This window comes from Sycon ciliatum, chromosome 6 (genome assembly GCF_964019385.1).
Source record: "Sycon ciliatum chromosome 6, ocSycCili1.1, whole genome shotgun sequence".
Classification (NCBI taxonomy): domain Eukaryota; kingdom Metazoa; phylum Porifera; class Calcarea; order Leucosolenida; family Sycettidae; genus Sycon; species Sycon ciliatum.
In genome coordinates this window covers 13,332,539-13,345,469 of record NC_088648.1, presented here as the reverse complement: position 1 = coordinate 13,345,469, position 12,931 = coordinate 13,332,539, and the positions used below count along the sequence as shown (strand labels likewise).

Here is a 12,931-nt window from a genome sequence, read left to right as displayed (position 1 = left end):
CTTCTTCACTTTGGGATTGATCTAGCTAGATCTCTGCCAGAGAAAGTTTTCATATGAAATTCCTTCAGGGCCCATTTCATAGTAAAAATACAGTCAGACCTCGCTTATCCGGTCCTCGTTTTATCCGGATCCCTCGCCATCCGGAAGAAAATCGCTGGTTACCGATGTGCAGCGTACGTTATGCATACAACAAAATTAATGAGGTCCTTGACCTGCTGGATGCATGCGATTAGCACTCAGTTGCATGCACTTGTCATTTTTCTCGCTTGTTTTACATATTGTGCACGCTAGTTGTACTGCATAGGACCCGTCTGCATGCATGTACGATGCCACTCCTTTTGATATGCCACATGCATATACAGTGTGTGTGTTCAGTTATCCGGTTCCCTCGCCTATCCGGATATTTTTTGTGGAAAACGGATGTGTGCAGTTAAGCGAGGTCTGACTGTAGCAGTAAACACAATAGGGTCCTGCACATTCAACAACCAACCGGGTCTACGGGATTCTACAAGATAATACGAGATTCTAAGGGATTCCGCGCATCTGTACAACGTGAATAAGGCCTATTGAATCATCCTTGATCTGAGGCACGCTCGCATGGTGTCTGGAATCTCCTGGTGCGCTGGTGCTTCGTAAATTTTCGGCCTATGTGCCAGTATCTACACGTATCGCGGAGGACAATGTTGTATGCTGCACTTCAATAGAAGGTTCGAACAGTAGTTCGTTTGAAACAGAAGGATTCTTTTCTCATAAAGAACATAAGTTCCAACACTAGTTTGCACATTTCTAATAATAATAACTTGCCAATAACAAAAGACAACAATAATTATTATCGACCCCCATTCGCTGGTTGGACGGTCCTTGGCCGATGTTGAATGAGAAGAATCATATAGCTGCCTTCAGGGACACTGTGTAGCAGAATGGTTCTATGTTAGGTTTGATGATGGCTACTTTTCAACGGATCTTGTTTTCTGATTTACCTCTCCTGCTATTTCTGTACCGGCTTCTGTTGAGTCTCTGTCTAGCAGATTAGTTGTATAAAGGATTGTATCATTGTGTATTTGTTGTTTCCAGTGTTTCTCTTTGTTTTCTTTCATTTTTCTCTCTCCCTTATTTTCTTTTCTTCACATACAACAGCAGTACTCCCATGGTCTTAATTAAGTGACTCGGGATGCTGCATAATCCAGACACAAAACCAATAAAGCCTCCCCTATAATAACAAACCCAACCGCCCTGGCTTATTACAATATTAACTTAGAAGTTGCGACTTCGGCGATAATAGTCATGAAGTTGTATTGGGCAGGGAGTGGTGCTTTCTTTCCGGTTTGCCGAGTGGAAGGTGCAACTTGCTCCTCGTGTACTCCGGATGGCAGTCGTGAGTCAGTCAAGTGTCAAGTTCGGCAAGAAGCGTGTGCTCCTCGTTGGAGCAACCAACTTCATGATTATTACAATATTGCCAATTAAATAACGATTTTGTATCCATCTTTTCCAAAGTTGAAATACCATGCAGGTAAGTTGAATTCAATGCCATCCATCTCACCTGGTATAGTTACTGGAGCTTGTTGTGCGACAGTAGCATCTTCAGCAGTAGCATCTTCAGCAGTAGCATCGTCAGCAGTAGCATCTTCAGCAGTAGCATCGTCAGCAGTGGCATCAGCATCAGTATCAGCACCAAAAACAGCATCAAGATTATCACCGAAATCATCACCGAAATCATCAGCATTTGCATCAGCATTAGCATCAGCATTAGCATCAGCATTAGCATCAGCATTAGTAGCTGCAAACAACAAAGTATCAAGATGACAAACACAAAAACACAGAGCCAACGTTTTCAACAAGGTAACAGTGCTGCCAACCTTCCGTACTTTTTCCGTATTTGTACGGAAAACGCTCCGCAGTACGGAAGCAAAATGGTACGGAAAATTGAAGATCCATCACCTGCACTAGATATGTATGCAGAAGCATATATATGCGGAAGCATGGCAAGCGCAAGCTGAGCGATGAATATCCCTGTGCCAAAGTGAGTACATACCATGCTTTGACTACACATAGCACAACATATCATGTCGGGGTACAAGTCACACATGTTTTGCACTAGCAAATTCAGCCACCGACAAGACTGTGGGTGTCCAAAAAGCACAATACAAGCGCTGCACACGACAGCACATTGGTAGCGCGAAAAAACCCCACTGCAAAACACGGAAAGTCAGAAGTCACAGTACGCAAAACAGACCCAGTTGGTTGGCAGCACTGACTGGACAGTACACAAAACTTCGAACTACAAGAGAAATGACTTCTAAATGCTAGTTGAATATTCAAAAGTCAGCCGATATTGCAAAAGCATCATCTGTCCTCTTTGTATGGACTTGCATGAGCTGATTTTTTAGTAACTGGTGGTGTTAGTGGACATTACACCTTGGTCCTTTTCTTTACTATAAAATTTGTTCCCTTTGCCCTCGGATTAGGTACTTACGAGGTGGAGTACCCACTGAGAACGTGGCACCGACAGGTGACTCACGACCGTCGCTGTCACGGACGTATTGGAAACCGTAGGTATGATAACCCGGCTTTACAGTCACGTAGCCGTTTTCAACATCTTCAGAAGAGAGTCGAACCGCAACAGTCACCGCCGAGCCCTGTTGTCCAATCTCCACCAGCTGTCTTGAGTAGCCAGGCTTAACGGCTGGGACGTGGAACGTAATTACGGTGCCGTAATTGGCTTGCGGATTGGTCTTAGCCACCTCTAAGAGACAAAACAGACCGGAGAGCTCGGATTTAACAATCGTGACCCCCATGACATCTAGGAAAAACTATAATAATTGCAGATGTTACTGTAAGGTGCGTGGGAACTAGTGTTGGGACAAAATAATGTTCCTTAAAAGAAAAGAATCCTTCTGCTTGAAACGAACGAGTGTTCGAACCTTCTATTGAAGTGCAGCATACAAAGTTGTGCTCCGCGAGACATGTAGATATACACTGTCACATAGGCTACAAATTTACGAAGCACCAGCGAACCAGGAGATTCCAGACACCATGCGAGCATGCCTCAGATCAAGGACGATTCGATAGAAACACTTGAAAAACGGCTGTAGTTTCAGCTGCTTCACGGCCAACACAGCTTTCGTCGTCTTATGCGCTTCCAAGTGGTTGTGAAGATTAGGATTTGCGGACCCCTGCATGATAACAATAGCTTTTAGTTTCCCATCAACGGACAACTTATCGAACTGTTCCCAGACAATTGTCCAACCTGGCCAGATGTTGGGAACAGGAGTTAGCTTCGAGCACATCTTCCTTTGAAATCCTGCCATAGCTGATAAAAAGTACTTGCTCGGATCGCATGCACCTCCGAAAATATTTGCAACGTTCCTGTAGCCTAGCCGCTGTGTACTAGCACTTTGACTTCAAGCCCTCGCAAGGGTCGGCATGTCATTTGTACAAACCAGAAGGATCTTGTCCATTCGACAGAAGCTAGGCGGGAGCAGCGCGCTTGCATGCAGTTCTGCAATGCGAGTCGTCGCCAATGTGTGACTTCACACATGTACGCGACTCCAACCAGAGCGCACAGACATGTACAAGTGCAGTATGTACGAGTAACAATATGTACACGAAGGTTCGTTTGAATTGGACATTCCTTCTTTTGAATGTGAAAACTAAGATCATTCAAACCCTTGAACCTTTCGTCCCAACATAAGTTATTACAACGAGTTGCAAGGAGCCTCCGTGTTCTAAAAAAGAAGAAGTTGATGGTCTAAAACCCATAGGTTAACAAGAAGATATGTTAACGATCTTGCACTCTTCAGGCATTATCCTCACATAACACAGATCAGGCATTACAACCTCAACAAAACTTGTTCTAACAAACTTAATTAAACAAAGAAATGTCAATCACGTAGAAGCTGCGACGAACTTGGCCATTCGAAATTTTCAACAGCTAACCAAGAACGAATTTCTTCTCTACGGTGTTGTGAATGTGAGCCAGGAGTGCAGAGTGGAGTGGTGGAGTATTTCAAGAAGAGATGTCACTCGTTAAAATGTTAGATTAGCTTCCTCTGCATGTTCACATGTCTTACAGTAGTTCAGAATCTACGCTCTTGGGTGTGCAGTTTGACAGGTAGCTAGAGATCTGTGCTGGGACATGCATGGACTGTGTATGTACGTCCTGAGCTGGCATGTAACATGGCATGGTTGACAGAAGTTGTGCATTGTAACGAGTCAGGGTCGACACATTTCGGTCGTGCAGAGGAAGAAGCGTGCAGGCAAGTTGAATTCACTGCCATCCATCTCACCTGGTGTAGGTACTGGAGTTTGTTGTGCTATAGTAGCATCGTCAGGAGTAGCATCAACATCAGCACCAAAACAGCATCAAGAAAGTGTTTGGAGGACAAGCACACAGCACAGAGTATGGCAACATTAGTGGCATGACGTAACTTCACACAGTCGATTAGCATATAGGATTATGCTACAATAGGGTTGAGAGGTTATGAGGGTGGGAAAGAGAGGGTAAGGGTGGGAAAGAGAGAGAGAGAGAGAGAGAGAGAGAGAGAGAGAGAGATAGAGAGAGAGATAGAGAGAGAAAGAGAGTGAGAGAGAGAGAGAGTCACAGTACGCAAAACAGACCCAGTTGGTTGGCAGCACTGACTGAACAGTACACAACACTTCGAACTACAAGAGGAATGACTTCTAAATGCTAGTTGAATACCGTACTGGCAATATATGTTGCCGCGTAACGCGTAACGCAGGAGGGTGCGGCGTAACGCGCGACCAGGCTAGTGCGACAAATTTTCGTTGAGTTCGTAACGCGCGTCCGGCGGGGTGCGGCGATCTTTTCATTGCAGTTTGCAAAAAATGATGCGGCAATAGCAAAAAAATGATGTGGCAACAGCAAAAAAAGGACTGCGGCAATATAGAAACCTGTGTAACGGCTCCTGTGCGACTTTGCATGTAACGCCCTGCGTGCGGCAAAGATGTGCCAATGTAACGCTTCATGGCCTCACTGCGGCAACATATATTGCCAGTACGGTATTCAAAAGTCAGCCGATATTGCAAAAGCATCATCTGTCCCCTTTTGTATGGACTCGTATGAGCTGATTTTTTAGTAACTGGTGGTGTTAGTGGACATTATAGCGTAACTTGTAGTTCCTTGGTCCTTTTCTTTACTACAAAATTTGTTCCCTTTGTCCTTGGATTAGGTACTTACCAGGTGGAGTACCCACTGAGAACGTGGCACCGATAGGTGACTCACGACGGTCGCTGTCACGGACGTATTGGAAACCGTAGGTATGATAACCCGGCGTTACAGACACGTAGCCGTTTTCAACATCTTCAGAAGAGAGTCGAACCGCAACAGTCACCGCCGAGCCCTGTTGTCCAATCTCCACCAGCTGTCTTGAGTAGCCAGGCTTAAAGGCTGGGAGGTGGAACGTAACTCCGGTGCCGTAATTGGCTTGCGGATTGGTCTTAGCCACCTCTAAGAGACAAAACAGACCAGAGAGCTCGGATTTAACAATCGTGACCCCCATGACATCTAGGAAAAACTATAATAATTGCAGGTGGTACTGTAAGGTGTGTGAGAACTAGTGTTGGGACAAAATAATGTTCCTTACGAGAAAATAATCCTTCTGCTTCAAACGAACGAGTGTTCGAACCTTCTATTGAAGTGCAGCATACAAAGTTGTGCTCCACGAGACATGTAGATATACACTGTCACATAGGCTACAAATTTACGAAGCACCAGCGAACCAGGAGATTCCAGACACCATGCGAGCATGCCTCAGATCAAGGACGATTCGATAGAAACACTTGAAAAAATGGCTGTAGTTTCAGCTGCTTCACGGCCAACACAGCTTTCGTCGTCTTACGCGCTTCCAAGTGGTTGTGGAGATTAGGATTTGCGGACCCCTGCATGATAACAACAGCTCTTAGTTTCCCATCAACGGACAACTTATCGAACTGTTCCCAGACAATTGTCCAACCTGGCCAGATGTTGGGAACAGGAGTCGGCTTCGAACACATCTTCCTTTGAAATCCTGCCATAGCTGATAAAAAATAATTGCTCGGATCGCATGCACCTCCGAAATTATTTGCAACGTTCCTGTAGCCTAGCCGCTGAGTACTAGCACTTTGACTTTGAGCCCTCGCGAGGGTCGGCATGTCACGTCAGGCGAAATACCACGTCATAGTACATTTGGGATCAGCGGGAAGAAGATGACGACGTCCACTAATTTAGTATCTGTGCACACGAATCTGCTGTGTTTGTGACTCTGTGTGTGTCAGCTATGATATCATCTTCTGTGGTTCCATGCCTAGCATGTACGTCTGAACCATCCTGCAAAGTTTGAATGACGTAGGTTGAGCGATCGCTCCGCGAAACATACTTTTTGAAATTCTCTTCATAGTATATCTTCCACCATTGAAATTTCGAATTTCTTCAAAAAAAACTGCTGAGAGGGGTGGCTTGCAACCTCGATATGGCTTGTTCCAGGCATGCTTTGGAGCCATCTTCTGTTGAAGTAGTGGCGGGGATCTGCCCTGCAACTGCTACAACAAAAAACGATTCGATCTGAGAAAGGGTGAGACCGCGAATCTCGGTTGAATATTGAGTATTTCAAGCCTTTTCACGACGAAGATGGAGTTCTTTTTGGAGATGGACGTCGCGGCAAAGGACATGGTGTGCGACTTCTGGCGTCTGGTGAAGCCAGGGATCATTTGTCCAGTCAGGTCGGCAGCCTAACCGTCGGTAAGCTTGTGTTTGGATCCCGTTCTGCTCGATGTGGTAGATCACAAACAATTTGATGTCGCACAAATTGATCTCAGCATCGTGCGTACGGTATTTTATATTCAGAAAATCCCAAAGTGTCTCTGTGTGGCCGTCCTATGCCACGAGAAACTCCAATCAGGCTCCTATGTCCTCTGCCTTCATGATTGAATGTCCACTTCGTTTGAACAACGAACACAACAATCGAGGACGGCTTTGCAATGAAAAATACAGCTCTACTGGAGCTGAAAAAAGAAGAAAAAAACGTGCTCAGGAGGAGACTCGAGTACACGCATACTCTCCCAGCAGGTGAAACGCAAATATTTGTGAAAAATGCGTGTCGCCGACTGACCAGTAATTTCGCCTGACGTTTGTACAAACCAGAAGGATCTTGTCCATTCGACAGAAGCTAGGCGGGAGCAGCGCGCTTGCATGCGGTTTTGCAACGCGAGTCGTCGCCAATGTGTGACTTTACACATGTACGCGACTCCAACCAGAGCGCACAGACATGTACAAGTGCAGTATGTACGAGTAACAATATGTACACGAAGGTTCGTTTGAATTGAACATTCCTTTTTTTTTTGAATGTGAAAACTAAGATCATTCAAACCTTCGAACCTTTCGTCCCAACATAAGTTATTACAACGAGTTGCAAGGAGCCTCCGTGTTCTAAAAAAGAAGAAGTTGATGGTCTAAAACCCATAGGTTAGCGAGAAGATATGTTAACAATCTTGCAGTCTTCAGGCATTATCCTCATATAACACAGATTAGGCATTACAACCTCAACAAAACTTGTTCTAACAAACTTAAACAAAGAAATGTCAATCACGTAGAAGCTGCGACGAACTTGGCCATTCGAAATTTTCAACAGCTAACCAAGAACGAGGTATTTCTTCTCTACGGTGTTGTGAATGTGAGCCAGGAGCGCAGAGTAGAGCGGTGGAGTATTTCAAGAAGAGCTGTCACTCGTTAAAATGTTAGATTAGCTTCCTCTGCATATTCACATGTCTTACAGTAGTTCAGAATCTACGCTCTTGGGTGTGCAGTTTGACAGGTAGCTAGAGATCTGTGCTGGGACATGCATGGACTGTGTATGTACGTCCTGAGCTGGCATGTAACATGGCATGGTTGACAGAAGTTGTGCATTGTAACGAGTCAGGGTCGACACATTTCGGTGGTGCAGAGGAAGAAGCGTGCAGGCAAGTTGAATTCACTGCCAACCATCTCACCTGGTGTAGGTACTGGAGTTTGTTGTGCGATAGTAGCATCGTCAGGAGTAGCATCAACATCAGCACCAAAAACAGCACCAAGAAAGTGTTTGGAGGACAAGCACACAGCACAGAGTATGGCAACATTAGTGGCATGACCTAACTTCACACAGTCGATTAGCATATAGGATTATGCTACAATAGGGTTGAGAGGTTATGAGGGTGGGAAAGAGAGGGAGAGACAGAGAGACAGAGAGAGACAGAGAGACAGAAACAGAGACAGAAACAGAGGCAGAAACAGAGACAGAAACAGAAACAGAGACAGAGACAGAAACAGAGACAGAGAGAGACAGAGAGAGAGGGAGAGAGGGAGAGAAACACAGAGAGACAGAGAGAGAGAGACACACACACACAGACAAACAGAGAGAGATAGATAGATAGTGAGATAGAGAGAGAGAGAAAAATAGAGGAAGAGAAAAAGAGAGAGAGAGAGAAAAAGAGAGAGAGAGGGGGAGAGAGAGAGAGAGACCACCCCATTGTCGCCATTTTACCCACATTTGCCCATGTAGTGCCTATGACGGGCATTTGCTGGTGTGGTGACCGGACTACGCTGAATCCACACGCATTACGCGCATGCAGGCCCTCCGGGGCCAGGCTATGCACCTGCTAAAGGTTGCAGGTGCGGTTCAGAATCTGTCCAGTTCTGTATGGTGCTCGATCATGCTTGTGAGCAAGTGAACCTGTAATAGTAGTTGTGGTGTCTATATGATATATCCTACAGACTAGAAATTCAAAGGATCAGTCGGGAAAGTGAAACTGCCTGAATAGAGAATAAAAATGCCAGACCCACCAGGACTCGAACCCGGTACCTTGATTGTCATGAGCAATGCTCTAACCATCCGAGGTATGGTGATCCTTTGAATTTGAAGCTCTCCCAATCCGTTCAAGACTAGACGCTAAACGAGAGAGCTTGGAAGCTCAGGGCACTACGCTATCCTTGTTTGCCTTGGTGACCTAGACAAAAAAGCATAGGGATGTTATAAATTCTAATAAGTTTCTACCTTTTGTTTTTAGACATAACCTGGGATTCGAACCCGCACTATCGCTACCTTTTGTTTTTAGACATAACCTGGGATTCGAACCCGCACTATCGCCCTGCATGTATCCCCCGATACACTTCGCATACATACTAATTCTTCCAAGTTGCTTCACGTTATGATCTTGTATTTGAAAGCCCTATTTGAATATGCATTGTGGCCAGCCGTCTTTGATTGTACGGTACGGGACAGGTACGGGACAGGTACGGTCGAGGGTAATACGACACCGTCTACCGCCTTGATGACGGCAAAAAAAGAAAAGGGATGTTATAAATGTTTCAATTCTCCTATTTTTTTTTCAGGCATTACCTGGGATTCGAACCCGCACTATCGCCCTACATGCATTCCCCCATACACTTCGCATTCATACTCATTCTTCCAAGTTGCTTCACGTTATGATCTTGCGTTTGAAAGCGCTATTTGAATATTGCGGCCAGCTGTATGTGGCCAGCTGTATTTGATGGTACGGTACGGTACGGGACAGATACGGGATAGCGCCAGGCGTGACACAAACACACAAACACACAAACAAACACCAAACGAGAGAGCTTGGAAGCTCAGGGCCCTACGCTATGCTTTGTTACTTAGCTCATCGTGCATGTTGTGGGAACTGATGGAAATGTTTCCTGGAACGGCGCTGACTCTGCCGAGCACGCGCGTTCTGGAGTCGACGGGATCTCTCTGCCGACGTTTCCTGTGACCGGCGCTGACTCGCCCGTTCACTCCTATTTTGGAGACGACGGGATGTCTCTTCCAAAGTATGTTTTTACTGACGCATCCTATCACCTATTCGGCAACTAACATCCATTCTAATTTCATTTCCTCCTCGTCTCCCTATTTCTTTCCAGAAAGTCTCTCTATACATCAGGGAGTCGTACTGTATTGGCAGCTACCCTAACGGGTCACGCCGCCCACCACCCAAGCATGGGTATGATGAGGGACAGTGGCAACAGAAAAAAAAAAACAGCAAGCAGGGAGAGAAAGCAAGAGAAAGACGGCGATAGAAGTACATCTGGTGTGCGACGTATAGAAAAGAGAGATGACAAGAGATGCGCACAAAATAGGAAACAATAATTATTTTTGCAGTTCCGAAACAATCAACCAGGTGATGGAGTGTGGGCACCCGAAGTCCCACCTGGACTCCACTGGAAGAACATCCCACGCAGGGATATCAGCGATAGGCCAAGCGTTGAAAAACAGCCATGAGGACACATCGTCTAGAAGTCCACCGCGCTCGAACTGAAATTGCAGGTTCAAACAATTTCCCACGCGGCGTCAGGCAGCGTAACTCTTCTCCCTGCATCACCATCCATCTCCAGCAACCGTCTCCACTCACAGCTCATGCCTCTGCCACCACTGTACTCCTCCGAGCTTCGCAGTTTGAAACCATTCGGGGGTCAGCTACACCAACGCGAATGGAGAGACGAGGACGACAACGGTCGTGACTGAAAAGACACTGCCTTGGCGACCAAGTCGCGGAACCCTCGCCCCAGCAAATTCAGAAATACGCCAGGGGCAACTCTGGTGGACCCAGAGCCACCCCCTTGGCAAGACTAGTAAGAGGAACGACTGAAAACTCAGATAAAACGGAGCTACGAAAAGTGCAACCGTCCCCTTAAAGCACAGTTGCAACACACAGGGAGTCGTATACATGTACATGTACATAATACAGTCGTCCCTCTCTAATCCGGCACTTGTTAATCCGGAACCCTTGCCAACCGGCGCACTTTCTGATGAAACCGATTTTTTTCGTTCAATTCCTACATCGTAATCCGGCACTTGAATTCCGCCTCCGGCAGTGACTTTTTGAAACGAATCGCTCAAACTGCACGTAGTTTGATTTCATAATCCGGCAGTCGTAAATCGCGTTCAGTTATCGATCGAATTCAGTTGACAACTGTACTCGACCTCGCGCGGGAGAGTTCAGTTCGGTTGGTTGTTAGGACTTTTCCGAACCCGAACTCAATCTATACAAAGAGAAAGACCAAGGAACTACAAGTTACGCTATACTGTCTACTAACACCACCAGTTACAAAACAATCAGCGACGATGCACGACACTGACCGACGGTACTGACGTTCTACAACTAACTGGCTAACAGCTCTAGCACATCTTGGATGCGCACTCCAACAGCCTTCCAACTCTGGCACAAGCATCCCGCGCACTTGCTGATGCAATTGTTTGCTTCGAAGGACATCCGTCGTTCGACCTGCATGATGTCGACTGCTTGCGTGGCCTTCTCAAGAGGGTCAATGTTGTCCAGGAGACAACTGCTAAGCAGTCAACCATACTTTCTTATTTTAGCAAGGAGTAGTGTCTTGCCAATTTTCAGGCCTGTGTGTGTGCGTGTGTGTGCAAGAGTACATGTGAACATGTTCTCTGTTTTATTTTATCACTTCGTCACTGTGTATATTCCTGGAGAACAGTTGAAAATATAAAGTTGTGCATCAAATACTTGGATCGACACGGAAAAACCCTGCGTTTTGACGTATGACACATGCATGCAATTGGGTAGGGCCGGGTCAGAGGGCAGGATTTCTTAATCCAGCACCCTCGTTAATCCAGCAGAAAACGCCGTAGCAAAAGGTGCCGGATTAGAGAGGGACGACTGTATTGTGGCCAGCTGTTTGTAGCCAGCTGTGTTTGATGGTACGGTACGGTACGGGACAGATACGGGAGCCAGCAAATGGCCAGCTGTGCGATACGGTACGGGACAGATACGGGATAGCGCCAGGCGTGACACAAACAAACAAACAAACAAACACCAAACGAGAGAGCTTGGAAGCTCAGGGCCCTGCGCTATGCTTTGTTGCCTAGCTCATCGTGTATGTTGTTAGAACTGATGGAAATGCTTTTTCCTTTGATTAGCTACATCATTGTATTGCAAAAACGTTTCACTGAGATACTGAAGTCACGTCTTCTGCATAGCTATGGGACCGGCGCTGACTCTGCCGATCACGGGCGTTCTGGAGTCAACGGGATGTCTGTCCTGACGTTTCCTGGGACCGGCGCTGACTCTGCCGATCACGGGCGTTCTTCTTCTTCTTATTATTATACTGACGGCAACTAACATCCATTCTGATTGCATTTACTCGTCTCCCTACTTCGTATTTCTTTCCAGAAAATCTCCCCATACAGCAGGGAGTCGTTTACAGAACATGACACCCTGCTATACATCTACATGACTGTATATACGTTATAATTATTATGCTATCGGCCTATATGCGATTCCCGGGCTGGTCGACAGGCGGCCCAGCCAGCCAGCTAGTGGGATCTCGGCCTCGCACACAAATCCACACAAAATGTTAATGCACTGAATGCATTCCCCCGATACACTTCGCATATATACTCATTCTGTTGATGGTACCGTACTCTTGATGGTACGGGACAGATAAGGGATAGCGCCAGGCATGTCGATGGCACAAACAAACAAAAATATTGTGGCCAGCTGTCTTTGCTGGTACGGTACAGTACGGGACAGATACGGGATAGCGCCAGGCGTGACACAAACAAACAAACAAACAAACAAACAAACAAACAAACAAACACCAAATTAAAGCTGTGTGGACCCTGGCTAGCGCCAGACGTTACTGAAGTAACGTCTTCTGCATAGCTACGGGAATTAAAGCTGTGTGGACCCTGGCTAGCGCCAGACGTTACTGAAGTAACGTCTTCTGCATAGCTACGGGAATTAAAGCTGTGTGGACCCTGGCTAGCGCCAGACGTTGCTGAAGTAACGTCTTCTGCATAGCTACGGGGATAATCATTGTTGTGCCAGCAGCGACATCCGTGCCACTCACCTGGACACTGTGAGTTAGAGACACAGCGTTCTCCGCGTCGGAAGAACCCAGTCTTGCAGAAACAGCCAGGGC

The 12,931-nt window shown here is 46.3% G+C and overlaps 1 protein-coding gene across 2 annotated transcripts in view; it reads right to left on the bottom strand.

The window, feature by feature from the left end:
- Positions 1-12,931, bottom strand: part of LOC135819411 (uncharacterized) — a 33,677-nt gene that overhangs the window by 10,326 nt on the left and 10,420 nt on the right. For both annotated transcript variants that reach the window (XM_065332619.1, XM_065332620.1), the window contains exons 5-10: positions 12,860-12,931; positions 7,984-7,995; positions 5,198-5,467; positions 4,287-4,313; positions 2,474-2,743; positions 1,541-1,777 (exon numbers count right to left, since the gene is read on the bottom strand). The exon at positions 12,860-12,931 is cut by the window's right edge and continues 182 nt beyond it. In XM_065332619.1, coding sequence (XP_065188691.1) covers positions 1,541-1,777; positions 2,474-2,743; positions 4,287-4,313; positions 5,198-5,467; positions 7,984-7,995; positions 12,860-12,931 — 888 coding nt within the window. The remainder of the gene's footprint in view (positions 1-1,540; positions 1,778-2,473; positions 2,744-4,286; positions 4,314-5,197; positions 5,468-7,983; positions 7,996-12,859) is intronic.